The sequence below is a fragment of the Microcaecilia unicolor genome, chromosome 1, assembly GCF_901765095.1.
Source record: "Microcaecilia unicolor chromosome 1, aMicUni1.1, whole genome shotgun sequence".
Lineage (NCBI taxonomy): Eukaryota > Metazoa > Chordata > Amphibia > Gymnophiona > Siphonopidae > Microcaecilia > Microcaecilia unicolor.
In genome coordinates this window covers 69,676,651-69,696,578 of record NC_044031.1, presented here as the reverse complement: position 1 = coordinate 69,696,578, position 19,928 = coordinate 69,676,651, and the positions used below count along the sequence as shown (strand labels likewise).

The 19,928-nt window shown below is 44.1% G+C and overlaps 1 protein-coding gene across 2 annotated transcripts in view; it reads left to right on the top strand.

Annotated features, from left to right (window-relative positions):
• Positions 1–19,928, top strand: part of WDR86 (WD repeat domain 86) — an 81,120-nt gene that overhangs the window by 4,701 nt on the left and 56,491 nt on the right. For both annotated transcript variants that reach the window (XM_030189910.1, XM_030189909.1), the window contains exons 3-4: positions 3,672–3,813; positions 14,900–15,320. In XM_030189910.1, the coding sequence (XP_030045770.1) occupies positions 3,672–3,813; positions 14,900–15,320 (563 nt within the window). The remainder of the gene's footprint in view (positions 1–3,671; positions 3,814–14,899; positions 15,321–19,928) is intronic.

The window sequence follows — 19,928 nt, the reverse complement described above, 5'->3', positions numbered from 1 at the left end:
TGGGCAGCTCAGCCAAGATCCATCCGAACAATCAACGACCATCTACCATTCAGAAAAATGTTGAAGACCCATCTCTTCAAGAAAGCTTACCCTAATGACCCAACTTAACTTTTTAAGCCCACCCACGTGATTCCTGCCCCGACAATTATTATACCTTTGACCATGTCTCACAATCTCCTTATGCTCATTCCTCAATCTCTTCCTCTCCATCCTTCCTACTCCTTACCCCTCCCAATCTCTTCTCCTTTTGCTCATCCTATCTTTGTTTACCTCTCCATGCTCAATTTACATATCCTCAAAACCCCACTACTACTGTGTTTACTTAACTTGTAACATTCTCCTTCAAGACTTTGTAATTCTATTTATTATGTAAGCCGCATTGAACCTGCTATGTGTGGAAAAGCGCGGGGTACAAATGTAATTAATATAATATAACATAACATGTACAGGGATGCCTTATCGCACCGAGACCGATTTCATACTTAAAATGGTGGTGGGGAACCAGTGGCCTTGATGTAACTAGGGCTGGCACAACCATTAGGCAAAGACTAGGCATCTGCTAGGGCAGCAGCAGCTTCAAGGGCTACCAAAGAGTCAAAGCAAAACAGTAGCTGTAGACAACCACAAAAACTGAAAGAAACAGGAGGCACTTTTACCAACAGGGAAGCTGGGACGTTTTCAAATAGCCCACTCACTCAGGTTATTCTGGGAAGGGTTGTGTTGGGGAGATTTCATTGATTGTTGGGGGTGGGGAAGACGGCAAGTCAAGGAGCCTACAGATTAAGGGACACCCAAGGCTGAAGGTTTGCCTAGAGCAGGGCTGCCGAGGGACAGAACCGGGCCCGGGTCATTGCCGCCGTTGCCCAACTTGGGCTGCCAGCCCCCCACCCCTTACTTTCCTATGTCTGCTCCTCCCTTGGTCTGTCACTCTCCTGCTCCTGTGTGCCGGGACCCAGGTTATCGCAATAACCTGGGTTCCAACACACAGGAGCAGAAGAAAGACAGACAGACCAAGATAACAGAGCATTCTGCCTGCCTCCGAAGACCTTGCTGGCACCGGGCCCTCCCCCCCCCCCCCGCCCCCCCACCACCTCAGCAGCCCTGGCCTGGAGCACCCAATATTCTTACACCAGCTCTGGATGTAAACTGTAAACTGTTGTCCACCTACTCTCTGAATTTACTGCTTGAACAAGAAGATAAGCCAAGCATGATTTTACATTTCATTAACTATATAAATATACATTTCCCTCTTCTAATATTCTTATCCCTGACCCTTTCTGGAACCTCGGCAAAACTGGACCTATAGTGTTTTTCAGTAACAAAGCTATAGTTCAGGGGGATTATGACTAAAATACAAATCTTCTACATGGGGAAAAAAACTGTCTTTGGTTTTGAAATCCCTGGTTTGTTTATTTTCAGAGCAAGTGGCTTGGGGTGCTTTATTGTGCAAAAATGTTTTTTTTACAGAGAAGAGCAGAAATTACTTATATGTAGTGTGGCGCTTGGAACCGATCCTATCTTTCTTAAGTAAACCATAAAAACATCCTGTCATGGTTGGTATTTTCTCAAATTAGACAAAAGTGGATGTGGTGGGGGGGGGGGGAGGTGTGAGGGCAGGGTCGGGTGTTTGGGGAGGGGGAGGTTTCAGTCTGTTTTGGAATGTTTTGTGAACTGTGTATTCTTTTGTTTTATTTCAATAAAAATTTAATGATACCAAAAAAAAACCCAGTAAGATTTAAAAAAATGATTGGGACCAGATTTTCTTCCCTGAAGTTTTTTGTTGTTTTTTTTTAACACATCAGTCCTGTTGAACTGGAGCACAGATGAGCCCTGGTGGTGCTTTTAGTAATTACTAGTAAAAGAGGCCCGTTTCAGAGCAAATGAAACGGGCGCTAGCAAGGTTTTCGTCGCCAACACCCCACCCTCCCTCCCTCCCTGGCCAACCCCTTCGTTGTTCTGCCATTGCTCCGCCCCCAACGTCATGACGTTTGACGCGAGGGCGGGGCCCGGAGCGATTTCCCCCCCCCCCCTGCCTCCCTCCCTGCCAACCCCTTCGTTGTTCTGCCATTGCTCCGCCCTCGAGGGCGGGGCCCGGAGCGATTTTGGTGGCTTCACCACCACGAACCTTCGAACCTTTTTGAAGGAAGTCAGGGCTTGGCTTCACTGACGTCAGTGTCCTCAGAACGTTGAGGGTGAGTTTTATTACAGTAGAAGATACTCCTGCTTGAGGCTGGGTGATGGGGTAATAAAGCTTCACAGGAGGAAGAACTGTCTTAGATCCTGAAACCCTCATGTTGTTTACTTATAGGAAATATAATTTGTGACACTGTTTTCACCGAAGAAAAGGGCAGGCTCTAGAACTGCTATGAGGTGGTCTGTAAAGGACTGCTAGTTATTTGTGGCTCGTCCCTTCTTTTCCCCCATAAAAGTTATATTTAAATGCTCAGACTGTATTTTCTGGAACATCATCAGATGTGGCTTTCAGGAGATCTTGAGAGATTTTCCCTCGTCAGATTCTTACCTGTTATCTTTCTTGACTTGAAACAAACCTATGGAGTGCTTCAGCTTTTGGCGGTTGTGGGTGAAAGATCCCTGAAATTCTAATCGTATCTAGTGTCGGTAAATATAATAGCCGTCACTTGGTCACTCACTATTCTGGGAATGGCTGCAAAATCTGGCCCATTCCATAGAATGGACTGGTTTGTGTGAATCGCAGCAGGAGATAGGGAGCTGAGTTGACCCTTGGAAGCAGAGGTTTGTGGCAGTGTTGGGAATGGTGCACTGTAACTCCCTTCCCCCGTGCTGACTGGATAGAAGGAGAGAGAGAGGGAGCAACTGCAGTGTACCATAGTTTGTCCACCTCTGTTGACCACACCAGTCTGCTGTCCTTGCAATCCAAAGCAGTATTCCAGCCAAGATGGAAGACAGGGAAGATTCTGCCTGAGGACCACCACTGTGTTCCTCCTCCTCCTCCTGTTGCCCAGTCAGAATAGGAGATGAGATTAGTTGGGATTTCTGGAGGAAAAGAACTTGTGATGGTGGAGAGGAAAAAAGTATTTGCATTAAAGAGAGCTTGGAAGTTTCTAAGGGAATGAGGGAGAATAGATGGCATGGATGGGCAGACTGGATAGGCCATATGGTCTTTATCTGCCTACATTTTTCTCTGTTTCTAAATCTAAATATAGGATAAATACTTAAATATACCCCAGTGCTCCACAATAATGAACTTAACCCAGAAGCATTAATAGAAAATGGTAATACACTAAGGGGCCCTTTTACTCAAGCTTAGGGTGTGCTAACGGATATTAGCATGTACTACACTTTAGTAAAAATGCTCCTAAGTCTCTGATTCATGCCATTTATAGAAGCTGAAATCAAAAGCAACTGTTTGAAAAAAAGGGCACAAATATATAAAAAAAAAAAAAAAGAAATTGTGTGTGGGATAGCTCAGATTACCCTGCACTCCTTCTCACCTTAACTGGGAAGTGCCAGTCCCCTCAACTTGTGTGGATAATTTTTGGGTTCTCACTGCTAAACGCATATCTCCTTTTGAGTGGGCAAAAAGTCACCCTGCTATAACTGGGTAGCTTGGCAGCTCTGCAGTTTTGTTTCCAAGCTAGTTTTTGTTGTTCTGAATGTGCTGTTTGTGTTCTTTCACTTTTCTTCCCTAGGCCATGAAAGCTACATCACATTCTGCTATTTAGAAAACGAGGCCGCATTCACGTGCAGTGCTGATCACACAGCTAGAAAGTGGGATTTGACGACGGGCCAGTGCCTGGCAGTGTATCGGGGGCACACGTCAATAGTTAACAGGTGGGTGATGCTGAATTTTCACTCCAAAGCGAGCACCTGAACTGTATGTACTAGTGTCTGTCCAGGACAGATGATGAAGTTTTCATGATACATCTTTTATTGTAAGATCCTTGAACTTTCAGCCATATTGGACTAAGTACTACTACTACTACTTGTCATTTCTGTAGCTCTACTAGACGTACGCAGCACTGTACACTTGAACATGAAGAGACAGTCCCTACTCGAAAGAGCTTATAATCTAATAAGGACAGACAAACAGGACAAATAAGGGAATTAATTTGGTGGGAAAGATAAAACATACAGGGGTACTGTAGAGGTGAATAGGGATATGGAGTTAAAAGCAGCAGTCTAAGCAATAAATTAAAAAAAAAAAGAAATAAGTCTACGCCATTAAAAAAAAAATAAAATCAGCAATCATGATTTAAGCAATTACAATTTCCTGGGAATTCTATCTATATTGGGTAATTACAAAAAAAAAAAAAGCCTCTGACTTAAAAAAAATTTCAGAGCACGTTTTCGAAGGTTTTGAAAGTATATAAAACAGATTTCCTCCAGTTTTCAACATTTAAGTCCGTATTGACTGACCACAATCAAATAGCACATTTGTATACTAGTTTACTGCATGAAAATTACCGAGGGATTCACTTATTGTACCTCAGTACCGCAGGTTATTGACAAATCCCTTGGTACATTTCATCTTGTGGTACTACAGCTGGAAATATTGAAAGCTGCTGGCTGCAGCAATGTAAAGATAACAGGCTCCAATTTAGGCCTATCTTTCAAAGGGCCAGGCTGGTGATATTAAAAAAACAACCCAAAAACCCTCCACCCAAACAGTAGAATTAAATCCAACTACAATGGATAGAATAAGCAACAGAACAGCTGAGAGAAGAACTAGCAGGAGCTATCACATTTTTACTTTAATCAAAGTAATATCCACCAAATAATAATTCGTAACCATAGTTCCTGAGTATAAACTTTACAAGTTAGTACTGTATGTATTATAGGGGCCTCAGCAGTGGTACTTGTCGGAACAAAGTCGCTTCTACCAACCTCATTGGACCCTTTGTGTTAAAACGTATTCATTTCTAAGTATAACATTCTTGTCAAAACAACAAAATCTAAAGTGCTTCAGAGCTCTCAATAAACTTACCTGGAAATGTCAGCTCAGGGGGCTGATGTTCCGACATGAGTCATGTATTGCAAAATATTTTATCAAGGATCCCCCTTGTTAAATCGCCACATCCTTCTGGTAGAGCCATCGGCCAAGATGGCCACTACATGTTGTGCTCCTGTAGCTCCCACCTGCAGACCCCTGATTTAGGCGACCCAGAAACTCCCCAAGTAACAGCATTAGCCTCATCTTCAGTATTTAGCCTACCTCCTTTGGAGGCACTCCTGCTTTTAGCTCTGTAGCAGTGTTATCCTGCTCTGAAGTGCAGGACTGGAGCTGTTGATGCGTGAGAGCACACCATCGTTCATGGTTAGAGTGGAGTTCTGGTCTGCGAGATCAGCGGAGTGAGGCGAGGTAGGGCGGCTGGCCCGCAATGAAGTGGCAGAAGGGAGGCACTGATTAGGCACAGCCTGTGGAGGGGAGAGAGTCAATGTTCAAGTGCTGGAGCATTCAGCGAGGTTGGCTGAAAAGACCGCAAATCCCTTCAAGCCCATGTGCAGTGGCTGCTGTAAGAGAAGGAGGCAGGCAGATCCACCTCGCATCGAGCTCTCACTCTAGCTGCTCCTTGGAATTGGACCGGGCGGCTCCTGGGTGCTGGAGGCAGGGTGAGACTCACAGAGCGACAGTGGTGTGAGCTGTGGCCCCTTAGGCCTTTTGCTCAGTGCAGGCAGCCCAAATTCTTGTCCAGGCGACATCGGTGGATGTTTTCTACTTTGAGGCCTTGGCAGTTCTGAGAGGTGGTTCATTTGGTCTCTACCCTCCAGTTCTCGAGGTGTTCCTCACTCTCAGGCTGCTCATGTACCATTCATATTTTTTCTCTTTCCTTGGCAGTGCATTCACAACTTTTTTTTTTTCTCTGCTCTCTCCCTCCTGGAGGCGCTTCTGTGATATTTTGTGTACCATTTGAGGCCATGGCCTATTGTTGCTATCTATGGGGAGGCATCCTATGGTCCCAGAAAAGACACAGAGAAGAATCGTGGAGGCCTAAAAATGGCGGAGAAAAATGCCCTTCCCTCGCCTTCAGGGGCTCCGAATGGGTTCTGAAATTGTTACAGAGGTATACCTGGCTGTGGAGCAGGCCATAGGCACATAATTCCAACTAATTCTTGATACGTTGGATGGCTTGGAACAGTGGTTCACTACTCTAACCAAAGATCTTCAGGAGGCTCAACAAAGAGCGGGAGAAGTTGAGTCCTTAGCTCAGGAATCTTCACTGGAAATCAAGCGTCTTCAGGATAAGGCTGCTTCCTTCAAAGAAAAGGTGGATGACCTAGAATAAGGAATAATTTGAGACTAGTTGGATTACCGGAATCGGTACAAGAAGCAGAATTACGGAGATTTCTAGAAACCGGTTCCCTAGATTTTTGCAACATCAAATTACTGCTGTCCCTTTATGGATAGAATGTGCTCATTGCTTGGGACCCAAAATATCAACCATGTATCACCCCAGGCTAGCCATTTTTAGACTATTCCATTATCACCATAAGATGGAGGTATTGTCTGCTCTCAGAAGTGGTAAAACATTGGACTATGAAGGACATAAGATTTTGTTCTTTCAGGACTACTACACCAAAGTCTCGCTTCAGTGTAACCAGTTTGCTCCGCTTTGTGGCCACCTACATAAACTACAAATACACTTTAGTTTACTATATCAAGCTAAATTGTGGGTTAATTACAATGGTGCTCTACAATACTACAACACCGTAGTGGCGGCCCAAGCCTATGTGGATTAACTGGAATGAGATAGACCGAGCACATCCAAATGATGCTTGAGATTTTTCAGTCTTGAGTCTGGGGCCTCTGGGGATGGTGGGGGGGGGGGGGGGGGGGGTATATTCCACTTCATTTCAATGTTTGTATTTTTCAGCTTAGCGGATCTCTTGAGTATGTAGGTTAGCTGGCCATTTTGTTTGGGGGGGGGGGTTGCTGCTTTTAAGTTTTTATAAGTGTTTTTGATGCTTTACTTGGTGGGGGGTGTTGGGTGTCTATATATTTTTTCTTCTAACTCTGTTAAAAAAAAGTCTAGTCTAGTTGGGGGCACCTTATGGTTGCCCATTAGGAGAGGGGAGAGGTTAGGTAAAGGTAGGGCTCTTATTGTTAGCGGTGGGGAGGGTGAAGGTAGGCAGGGAATCCTAGACTGTCACGTGGGAAAATTTGCAATTGTTGGTTGTTTGATTGGAGTGGTGGGGTACTGGCTGGGATACCCCTATTGCTCTGTTAGAGTGGTTTTCAGCTTTATGTACCACTTGTTCAGTGATGTTACATAATGCTCTTCACTGTAGTGACCTGGAATGTGGGTGGTATTTCATCACCAATTAAGTGACAGAAAATACTCCAAGCACTAAATCAACAGAGGGTGTCCATTGCTCTTCTTCAGGAAACACACTTGTATGCTAAGGTGCATCAGAAGCTTTGTCGCAGGTGGGTTGATTCTTGAGTCTCCAGCTTGAGACAAAAAGGTGGGTGTCATTAGGAAAGGGATTCAGTTTACCACACACAAAATTATTTATGATGGTGCTGGCAGATTTTTTGATGGTTCACTTAACTATTGAACACCAGCCTTTGCTTCTCTGTAATGTATATGCACTGAATGATTGTAAAGTCTTTTATAGGCAGATTCTTCGTCACCTCCAGAGCTTTGATGGAGTTCCCTTTTTGGTGAGAGAGGATTTCAGTGAGGTGGTGAATCCGATCACATGGGAAAATAAGTGGATCCTATCATATGTTCCAGGGTATTCCATTACTGAGTTAGGTCTTGGACTTGGTGGATATCTGTCACATTTTACATCCTGTGGATCGAGATCTGCTTGTCTCGAGCGCACTCCACCATGTCCAGGATTGACTACATTTTCATCTCTCGCTGTTTACGACAATAGAAGAAGCGGAGATTGGATCCAGCAAAATATGGGACCATGCTCTAGTGCCCGCTCAATTGGAGTTGCCTGGGGCCTCTCCAGAATCATATCAGTGGACGCTCCCAGTTTGCCTATATGGGAACGAGAGATTTCTAGACTTTCTCTCGCAGAAATGGCAAACATTTAAAGAAGCGAATGTTGCTCATGTGGATACTCCTATCTTGTATTGGGATACTGCTAAAGCAGTGCTCAGGGGAGAGATCATAGCCAATGTTAGTCACCAAAAGAAAGTCAGGGAATGGGAACTACTCTGTTTGGAAAGAGAGGTTACCAGCTTGCGATGCTTCAGTGGGATCAATCATAATGCTTAGGTCAAAACTCCGCTTTTAGAGTTGCAACGTACTTTAAATGAATTGGTTCACTACAACACTTCAATTCAAATCAGTTCTTCATACCGCTAATATCCCCTTTCCAGGGTTCAGTTCAGTTTACATTCTAGGTGAAACAAAAGCAAATAGTGTTAGTGTGAGGTTTGAGAAATATTAGAGACCATTGGATTAATTCATGAGACTAAAAACATTAAGGAAAGGGTAATGGAGGATACTAGGAAGTAGAAGCCATGATGGATTGTTATGAAGCATCCAAAAATCGCACATTTATTTTAAATATCAGCTATACAAACATGCAAATAAGAGTGGTAGATTGTTAGCCTGCTTGACCCATCCTCATCAGGGCCCCTTTAAGATTGATACTTTGTACTCCTCCAATGGGGTTCTAGAAAGTAGAGAGAGCCAAATTAATCTTATTAAGCTCAATTGTATTCGTCTCATGATCCTCCCTCATTGGAAAGTTCCATGTATCTATCTGGTTTGGATCTTTTGCGCTTAGATCCTGGAAAGCTTGACTATGCTAAATGCCCCTTTTAGAGAAGAGGAGGTGTCTTGGGCTATACAAAGGGGCTCCCTTGGAAAGGCTCCGGGACCTGATGGTTACAGAGGGGAATTTTATACGTTGCTGATGGAGGAGCATGTACCCACACTGACTTCTATGTTTAACTCTATAGTGGGAGAAGGACAGTTGCCCGAGTTCTTACGGCTAGCCCAGATAGTTGTTCTACCAAAGCCAGGTTGTGACACGAAGAAACCGGAGTCCTATAGACCAATATCTCTGCTCAGCTATGAAGCCAAACTATTTGCTAAAGTTTTGGCAAATGGTCTGTCTCATATTCTTCCCGCTATGAAAGGGGACTCTCAATTGGGTTTTGTGCAGGGCCGCACTATTATCAAGAATGTGTGGAAGATTCTTGCCACTTTGGAGTTGGCATCTGGTCACACTATTACCTCCATACTTTGATGCTGAAAAGGCCTTTGACCGGGTGGTGTGGGATTTTTTATTTGGGGTACTGGATACTTATGAAATATGTGGGTTTTTCCAGGAAGCAATTCGTGCTCTGTATTCCTGCCTCAGGCTCAAGTGTGGGTGAATGAGATTGCTTTCCTCCCCTTTCCTCATATTTTGTAGTACCAGACAGGGTTGCCTGCCATCACCTCTCTTATTCTCACTCTAGACCCCCTGCTTCGTGACATTCGGAGGAATCCAGACGTACAGGGTTTTCAGTTGGGTACAGATACTTTCAAAATGGCAGCATTTGCTGATGACTTGCTGGCTCATGTGGTTAACCCCCCTGCTTCGGTTGTGACCCTGTTAGAATGCATGGCTGAATTTGGGGATTTCTCAGGTTTTACTCAAGCTTTTTGGAGGTCACTTCCTCGATACTTGGGGATTATTTTTGGTCAGCGTGTAGCCTGTTCTTGGAAGGGAGTCTTACTGAATAAGTGGGAAGCATATGGGACTTCTGATAAAAACTCTCACCTATTACTTAGTAAAGCTTATGCACTGGGGAAGAAGCCTTCCTCCTTTTGGTGATGGAGAAATAGATTACATGCCTTAATGCTATGGGAGGCATGGGCTGCTCATATTTCCCAAAGAAGGAAAAAGGCTTTTATATCTCTCTGGAATTGTTATTTATGAAATATATCACACAAAGCAAGAAGTGCACTATTGAATAGGTTCCAGAGTTGGTTATTGTTACATAAAGGGATGCCCTGGGGTTCTCTGCTGGGTTGGGGAGGGTGATTAGGAATAATGGACATAATTCAAAGATGGCCTGGGGTCATAAGAGTCCAGACAACCAGCCATCTCAGTTGTAGTTAAAAGGAAATGAGTTAAGGGTAGAGTGGTAAAGATGGGGGAGGGGGTCAAAATTGGGATCATAGTTTTTTAGTTCTATCTTGTAAGGTGTGTTACTGACTATTCTCTATTTGTATGCTTATTATTATGTAACAGATTGCTGTTATTGCCTAGACTTGCTGTTCGGTTGTTTGATGTATGGTTCTTTTGATCCTGAATAAAAACCGTTAAACTTTAAATCACCAGATTTAGCGCAGTGGGCTTTGAGCTTGGCTACCTGGGTTTAATTCCCACTGCAGCTCCTTGTGACCTTTGCCCCAGATACAGAACTTACAGTGAGCCCTCTAGGGACAGAGAAAGTACCTGCATATAAGGTGTACAGTGGTGCGTACATGTAGTAGTGCTATAGAAATGAGTAGTAGTTTTAATAGTATGTAACTGGATTCCTGGAACACTCCCGAACTGTTATTGTGGTTGAATCAACTCTAATTGCCACCTTTGCTTTAGAGCCAGACAGAAACAAGTGACAAGTCGATTTCTTTTTGTGATTTAAATGTGATGATTTTTCCTGATTTGTCTAGAGAAACTCCGGCTAGACGTAAGGCTTTTTAGGCTAAACATCAGCAGGTTTTGTCTTTTGGTGAGACTTTTTTTTCCTTCATTTTGCTTGCAAATGTTTTATTAAATTTCAAAGTAATTGTGGTTTTAGGTCCATCACATATGCAATGTTTTTTGTGACATTTGGAGACTGTTCTGGTAGCTATAGCAATCCCTTCTATAGTGACAGACAAATGATAAAATAATGTGATCTCACAACTGATTTATAATGCTTGATTTAGGGATGGGAATCTACAGTAGTCCCTGCAGGGGCATAGCCAGAACTTAATTTTGGAGGGGGTCTGGGGGGGGAGAAGCATTTTCTCTTCTTCTCCTCCTCGCCCTTAGCCACCACAGCTGCAGCATCGTCGCTGGAATCTCTTCCTGTGCTGCTGAGCAGCGGACGGGTGCTCTGGCTTCCGATGCCAACACTTTACGCATGCTCAGTTCAATGCGTGAACTGAGCATATGTGGAATTGCTGACGTTGGTGGCTTGAGCAGCCTGCTGACGTCCTGCAGCATGGGCGTGAACTCCAGCGGCGATCTCTTCTGCTGGCGGGGCTTGAGCATCCCCGCCAGCCATAAATTTGGTACCACAAATTTGAAGGAGCCTGAGTCCAAAGTGTGTGTCTATATTGGGGGGCTACGCCACTGAGTCCCTCCCTCTTCTTTGCCTTTCTTTATTCTCCTGCATTTGTGGGTTTTCTATAAATACTACATGTTAGTATTTTCTGCTTATGTTTTTGGTAATGGATTTATTTCATTTCAGGCATGGTGTTTTCTGCTTGAAATTGTATTGTATTGTGTACATTTTTTAAAAGGCAGTATTTAAAGAATTTATGCTCCTGACTTTAGGGATCCTTGTACTAAGCTGCAATAAAAAGTGGCCTAGGGGGTCTTTTGCTAAGGCGCACTCACGTTTTTAGCGCGCGCATAAAACGGGTGCACGCTAAACATTAGAGACGCCCATAGGAATGCATTGGGGGTGTCTTAACGTTTAGTGCACGCCCAATTTTAGCACACGCTAAAAACGTGAGCGCACCTTAGTAAAAGGGGGTCCTAGTGCGCTCATGCAGGTTTCTCACTTGCTAAGGCCATTTTTACCTCAACTGTAAGATGGCTGGCTTTCTATTTTTTGTATTAATGGCCATGTGCTAAAGTTAGCAAAACTAATCTATTGGAAGGCAAATATGTTACTAAAATAAACTACAAACTATTGCTTTGCCTAAGTGTAGATCGGGAAAAGGGCACCACGTAATGAAACAGAATAACTTACGAGAGAAGCTACACTGGCTTCCACTCAAGGAACGCATTACTTTTAAAGTATGCACATTAATCCACAAAATCATTCACGGCGAAGCTCCAGCCTACATGTCTGAGTTAATAGACTTATCACCCAGAAACGCCAAAAGATCATCCCGAACTTTCCTCAACCTCCACTTCCCTAATTGCAAGGGCGTAAAATACAAGACGCTACACGCGTCAACCTTTTCTCACGTGGGTACGCAGTTCTGGAACGCACTGCCGCACAACCTGAGAACGATCTACGAGCAAACCTCCTTCCGCAAATTATTGAAGACCCATCTTTTTGAAAAAATTTATGGAAAGAACCAAAACACATAAAGTCCACACTCACTGTTCACTAATGCATCAATACATCCACTTCTGAACTCTCATCCCCCGTAATCTCACCTCACTCATACCTTGACTCACAGAAATATGTATACCATACATAATGCCCTTTTAGCTTCCCGCTATCTCCTTCTAATGTTTCAAGGTTTTGTTCCAGTGTTTATAATCCTTAACAACACTTTGATTGTCTCGCATAACTCTTCACAATGTAATCCATAACTACTACTACTACTACTATTTAGCATTTCTATAGCGCTACAAGGCATACGCAGCGCTGCACAAACATAGAAGAAAGATAGTCCCTGCTCAAAGAGCTTACAATCTAATAGACAAAAACTAAGTTGTAACAAATTGTATTTCCATCATTCATATCGTATTGTAAGCCACACTGAGCCCGCAAAAAGGTGGGAAAATGTGGGATACAAATGCAATAAATAAATAAATAAATAAAAATTAAACAAATGAGCCTCAACTGCCCTGAGCTGACAACAAGCTTCAAACTTGGACACAAACACACAGTTCAGCTACGGGGCTTCTTTCATGGTTTCTGACCAGTAGATTGCAAAAACATCAGTGGAAAACAACTGTTGATACTAGAGAGGAAAAAAAAAACCCACCAATGAAAAAGGTGGTCACCTGTCAAAAACAATTCAAAAAAAATTTTTTTTTAAAAATGTTTGAATATTTTATTGAGCATCATTACAATACAACAATGTAAACTTCTTCATTTTTCTCCCACATTTCCCCCCCCCCCCCCCCCCCCTCCTCCCTCTCCCAGCTCTATGTCAACTGTCCTTATTGGGTTAATCGCTTAAATCGAGACCACAGTTCAGAAGATGGGCTGTACCTTCCCATTCTTTTGTCCGTTAGTTGCTCCAATTCCCCGACCAGGGAAAGTTTCAGAGTCCAGTCCAGCTCTGAGGGAGCCACCTGTTTCTTCCAGTGCATTGCAATGACACTCTTAGCCGCTGTTAAACAAATCCTCTTTAGGCGCCTCTGCCATTTAGTTCCTCTTCTGTTACCGAGACCCAAAAGACACCAATGCAGCGTACATTGAAACGGCTTATTCGTACTTTCTGAAATTTTTGTCGTTACTGTCTTCCAGAATGTTTGTAAAGTCCGGCACGACCACCAAATATGCAAAAAAGTCCCCTCCTCATCTCCACACCTCCAACACAGTGAGGATGCCAAGGAGAACATAGCATGTAGTCGATGCGGGGTGTAATACCACCGCGACAATATCTTAAAAGCATTTTCTTTTAACAACACACAATTCGAGGCTTTTTTGACTTCTATTACTATAGCCTTCCACTCATTTACTGTAAATTCCCTTTGCAGATCCTGTTCCCATTTTATCATATAAGCACATTTCTCAAAAGATCTACCTCTGATCAATTTGTACAACATAGATATAACTCTTCTCATTTTCCCCAATGATCCCCACAAATTTTCAAGTTCCTCGTATTCCTCCGGGTCCCTTTTCAACCACCCTTGTTGGCTCATATAATGCTTGACTTGTATATAAAATAAGTATCTCCCGCACCTCCCCCACACTGTTCCCGGATCTCCTCTAAGGGTCTTAACTCCCCATCATCCAGAAGATCCCTAAAACAAATCAACCCCTCCTCTTCCCACCACCCTGCAACCTGGTGGCCAACAATTCAAAATTTTTTTTTAAATGTGATGCTCTTTTAACTGTGTTTCAAAAAAAATTGTAACTTTCAAAAGTGTAATATTAAAAAAAATTATTATTCACAACTCTATAAACTATCCAAGGGAACGCTTGATAGCTTATCTGGTGGTGCTCATGAAAGGGTATTCCCACATGGTTTTCAATACTGCTTCCAACAGAACAAGGACCCCCATGTGCTAAAGTTGCCATTAGTGCGCAGCCATTTAAAAAGTAAAAAATATATTATTGCATGTGTACTTACTGCCATCTATTTTGTAGACAGTAAGAGCTTGCGTGGTATTCCTGGGCTAATGTGGATAGCGCAGGAATGTCCATTCTCTGCCCTCTGACACTCCTCCTCTCCCCCCCCCCCCAAATATAAATATTTTTTATAATTTATAATTTTTATTAATTTTTATATACTTATGCAGATATATAATACTGTTAAGTGTAATACAGCCATTAAATACAAATTCAAGTATTAATACAGAAAGACATTCTTCTCCCACATATTTAATACAATTTGGCTTCTTTAGACCTCAATGGAGGGGGGGGGGGGGAGATAGGAATTAGTGAAGTGCACATCCATTTCAAACAAAATTAAAGAGGAAAATTATGGCGCCGTTATTCCAATACTACTTGTCTCTAACGTTGTTTTGCTTCTAGGAAGGTCTTAAGCTGATCAGGTATATAGTATACATATTTTATCTGATTTAGCCTAACGACACATTTACAGGGGTATGCAAGGAGGAAAGAACCCAGTTGTGGTTTTTTCCCCTTTGCATGCTTTTTGTGTATACTATATTACCCTCTAGTTGCTTTGTAGATTTTTGGAGACTCCAGGACAATGTTGAACACACTTGCTGATAGAGTTGGTGCCAGAGCTAGTAAAACCGAAATGAGTTATGAACAAATAAAAATAAATGTAACAGATTTATACGATTATACTCTGTTTATAATACACAGGATCCTGGTGGCTCGGGAGTATCTTTTTAGTGGATCTTACGACAGGACTGCGCGCTGCTGGAGCATAGAGACGGACATGCCCATTCAGGAGTTCCGAGGACATCGGAATTGTATCTTGGCCTTGGCCCACTTTTCTCTGCAGGATGTGTTCAATGAATGTGAGCCAGAAGAGCAGCAAGACCGGGAGTTCCTTGTGACTGGCAGTACAGACTGTACCGTGAAGGTCTGGGACGTGTCCAGCGGGTGCTGTTATCGGACGCTGCGTGGGCACTCGGGGGCAATCCTGTGCCTGGTCCTAGATGTGCCAAGCAAGGAGCTGTTTTCTGGCAGCATGGATTATACCATTCGCAGGTGGAATGTGGTGACGGGAGACCAACTGAAAGTGTTCAGAGGACATCAAGGATCAATTATCTGTCTGGAGGTAAGAAATTGCAAGTCCCTGGAGCTTTTCTGTGGATTGTATTTTCCCATTTGTTTATAATGAGCACAAATACTGAATGTGAACAGTTTGAATATTTTGTAATCTCTTCTGTCTAGTTATGAATGGGCCTTTTCTCGTAAGTGAAATGTACTATTACTCAGGGGCGTAGCCAGACCTCGGCGGGAGGGGGGCCAGAGCCCGAGGTGGGGGGGCACTGTTTAGCCGCCTCCCCCCCGCCGCCACTTTGGACCCGCCCCCCCGCCACTTTGGACCCTCCCCTGCTGCTGCAACTGCAAAACCCCCCTGCCGCCGCACCTGCAAACACCCCCTGCCCCGCTGCTGCATCAGGTACCTTGTTTGCTGGCGGGGGTCCCCAATCCCTGCCAGCCGAAGAGTCTTCTTCAGCGCCGGTTGACTCCGGTGCCTTTGTTTTGTGATCGTCTGTTTCTGACGCCTTACGTCCTGCACCGTGCATGTAGCCCCGTGCAGGACGTAAGGCGTCAGAAACAGACAATCACACAACTATGGCGCCGGAGTCGACTAGCGCTGAAGAAGACTCTTCGGCTGGCTGGGATTGGGGACCCCCGCCAGCAAACAAGGTACCTGATGGGGGGTGGGAGGCGGCGGGGGGGGGGGGTCAAATGTAGAGGGGGCCATGGCGTAATCTGTGGGGGCCCATGCCCCCGTGGCCCCACGTAGGTATGCCCCTGCTATTACTAGTACTTATTTCTATAGCTCTACTAGATGTATGCTACTATTGTACATTAAACACATAAGAGACAGTTTCTGCTTGAACGAGGAGTAGGCATAATCTCACCGCGCAACACCGCTTTATCCGCTTCCCAATAAATAGTTGGCTGATCTTTGTAGCCATCATTATGGAGCTGGTATTCCGTCCATCTTTGCATCAAAAATTCTCGGAAGGCCGGGTCCCAGTATAATTTAGGGGGGAAGCGCCAAACATCAGGACCTTTTAGATCTACCGACCACCAAATGTTGACGTGATCTGAAACACTATACGCTCCAATTGCAGCTGAAATTACCGAGGAAAACAACTCTGAAGACACAAGCAAGTAATCAATCCAAGATTGTGAGCCATGTGCCCTTGATAAATGTGTATTATCTCTATCTACTGGTTTTAAAGTTCGCCAAACGTCCAATAAGTTAGACTGGAGCGAAGCAGCGGGATTCCTTTTGATACCGAACCCATCTCCCCACCAGGACCCCCAGATCTATCCATGGCAGGGTCGTGGACCATATTGAAATCACCTCCCATAACGATGGGTATGTGTACAACTCCTGCAACCTTATTTAAAAATTTTACCCAATTATGATCATAAACATTAGGTCCATATACATTACAAAGCAATAAAAGATTTTTATTTACCGAAGCCTTCACTAACAGAAATCTGCCCCTGGGGTCTCTCCATGTTTGATGTGTCACCAGGTCCAAGCGTTTCTGGAAGAGAACCAACAGACCAGCCTTATGCCCCTGAGCTGGGGCCTCCTCCACTTGTCCCACCCACCATCGCCTAAACGTAGAGTACTCTGATGAAGACAAATGGGTCTCTTGTAAAAACGCAATATCAGCTTTCTAACGATTCAGGTCCTGCAAAATCTTCTGCCTCTAAATGGGCAAGGAGACTCCATTCACATTCCACAATATCAGTTTAACCGGCATCACATCTGATACACCAGCAGAAACCATTTCAAAAATTCAATTGTTAACCTTGTTCTTGAGCAACCCCCCGAGCAACCCAGAGGACAATGGAATCAGATAACTCGAGCTTACTCACTTGAACAACGCTCCCCACACACACCCCCCCCACAAAAGCAAAAAACCCATAAATAATCTGAATCTATACCCAACCCCCCCCCCCCAAAACCCTTCCCTTTTACATCCCTCCCCCCACCTGACCCCATAACTCACCTAGTCCAATCAACTCTTGGACAGGCCCTGCGTGAGGACCCCCCATATGCCCAAACCCACCCTCCTTTATGCGATAACAGTTCAAACCAGCATATAAAACGAACCACAAACGTTTCCTCCTTGCACAGTATTATAGAACCAGGAAATAACAAAAAAAAAAAAAAAAGGGAGACATCCACCTAATGCAATGGTAACATATCTATCATCAACATGTATTACCACTATGTCGTTAATCGTCATCTAAGTGATAATGTGTCTCTGCAGCACCAGGATTCAATGCAAGTTTACACGTAGGGCAGATTCTAGGCATAAGTGAATAAACAAAAAAAAACAAAACAAGGGGAACCATCCACACAAAGCTTCCTCCACTCACAGCAGTAACATCCATACAATACTCCATCCATTCACGACAGTCAGTACTCATATAACATGCGGTACAGGGACCCATATAGCACCTTCCAATGATAATATATCTAACATCTGCATATGTAGTAATTATGACATTAATTCAAGATCTGGACATCAGTGTGTCCCTGCAACACCAGGATTCGATTCATGTTTACATATAAACAGAGACTAGGCATAAATGCCATATAGAAGAAAAACAAAAGACAAAAAACCCCGCTCAGTAATGAATGCAAGCCCAGATAGTTATATAGCAGGTCCATCCGCCAAACAGTACAGTTCCCTCTGTTAGCATCATAATCCCGCTGTCTGTGCTGACATTCCAGATTCCATGACCTCCGAGCCCCACAGCCGTGGTCCAGCTTCCAATAGGTGCAAGCCCTGTATATCCCTCCAGAAAACTTCTAAACCCAAATCCAGCAGCTGCATCCATACCAAAGATGTTGGTAAAGTAAAAAGGTCCATTCAACGACATTCCACAACTCTGCTCGACCAAGAAAAACATGTTGCACGCAACCCATTGTGAGGGAATCAAGTCAGCAAAATTGAGTCACCTAGGTAAATCCAAAGAACATGTAGAATCAATATTTGATGTACATAATGCAATTAACTCCCTTCAGGCCATATCCATGGAAGTAGGCAGATCTTGCACAAAAGCCTGAGCTGCTTCAGGCAAGTCATAAAATTGTGGCAGGCTTTCCGTGAAGATCTTTAGGCGGGCTGGGTATATCAACACAAACTGCATATGTCTGCGGTGCAATTCAGCACACACCGGGGCTACGCCCTCCTTAAGCCCGCCACCCGAGTCGAGAAGTCTTGAAAGCAGAGCACCTTTTTGTTGTCATAGGTGAGAGAACCCTTAGCTCTTATAGCCCACAAGATTTCTGTTTTATGTGCAGAATTTAGGATCTTCAGTATAACAACTTGCGAGCGCGACTCCTCCTGTCTCTTCGGGCCTAGCCGATGTGCCCATTCAATACACAGCGGTCCCAACTCAGCCCACAGCCCCGGAGTAGAACTCAACCAGGATTCCAGGAATTGTCTCAGACCCCTTTCCGCAATGCTTTCAGGAAGACCCACCAAATGTAAATTCCCTCTCCGGGAGCGGTTTTTCCATATCGTCCACTTTGTCTTCCAGTACTTTCATCTTGCTTTGTAAAGTGTTAGTCAAAGTTGAAAGCTGCAGCACCTGATCCTCGAGGTCCGAGACTCGCTGGCACTGCGTGGAGAATTCACGTTTCAAAGATTCCAATTTCCCATCCACTGTGTCCAGCTTGTCCGCCTCTCCCTGCAAGCGCTTATCTAGGGAGTCTGCAATCGCCTTCTTTACCTCCACTACCACTTCAGCCACCCATGTGGAGCTGAAGGAGGAGCTCCTAGGATCTTCACCCGCCGCCATCTTGGAGTCGTATTGTGGTGCCTTCTCTTTCTTCCAGTGTTGCGACTTCCCAGACATGCTAACGGCTCTACTAATGTTCTTGTCCGCTGCCCTGCTATTTCTCCAGGTCTATTTGTTCATGAAACTGGTTCAGATCACAAAATTCTGCTTGTGGAGGGTTCGTTTTTGCAACCCGGGCCCAGGAGCTCCCTCACTCGTGTCCGCTCTCCTAGCACGACATCATGTGACCATTTTGTTTTTTAATGATTAGAGTCCCAGAGTCACTAAAATTTGTCTTCTTCCTCTAAGTATTCATGCTTTCTTTATTTCTTCATCTTTTCATCTGTCTTGGTTGACTTCATCTGTGTCTTCACCCTGTAATAATAGAAGAGAATCTGTCTCCCTGTGTGTCACTAAAATGTGTGCAAGCACTGAACTGTAGTTTTTCTGACTAAAAAAAATTAAAAAGTACTTTTAATAAAAAAAAAAAACACCAAAAACCCAAAAACAAAAATCCTGACTTTGGGGTCCTTTTTACTAAGGCGCGCTAGAAAGTGACCAACGCTGCGACTAGTGAATGGGTTTGCTGCACGCTCTGGTCACTTTCTAGCTTGGCTGAAAAATGGCTGCAGTTGGCTTTTTTTTTTTTTTTTAATGGCCACTAGCTAATTTCCCCATTAGCACGTGGCCATTACTGCGCTATTTAGGAGGCAGTAAGGGCTCCCGCGCTACTCCTGTGCTAATTGGGTAGTGTATGGTAATGTGCTTGAGCTACCCGATTAGCTCAGGCAAGCCTACTCTCTGCCACCTAGACACACCTCTCGTGCTGGAACGCGGGACGCCTCAGTCCATTCTGAGGTAGTGCTTTTTTAGTGTGTGGTAGGCTAGCAGTTGG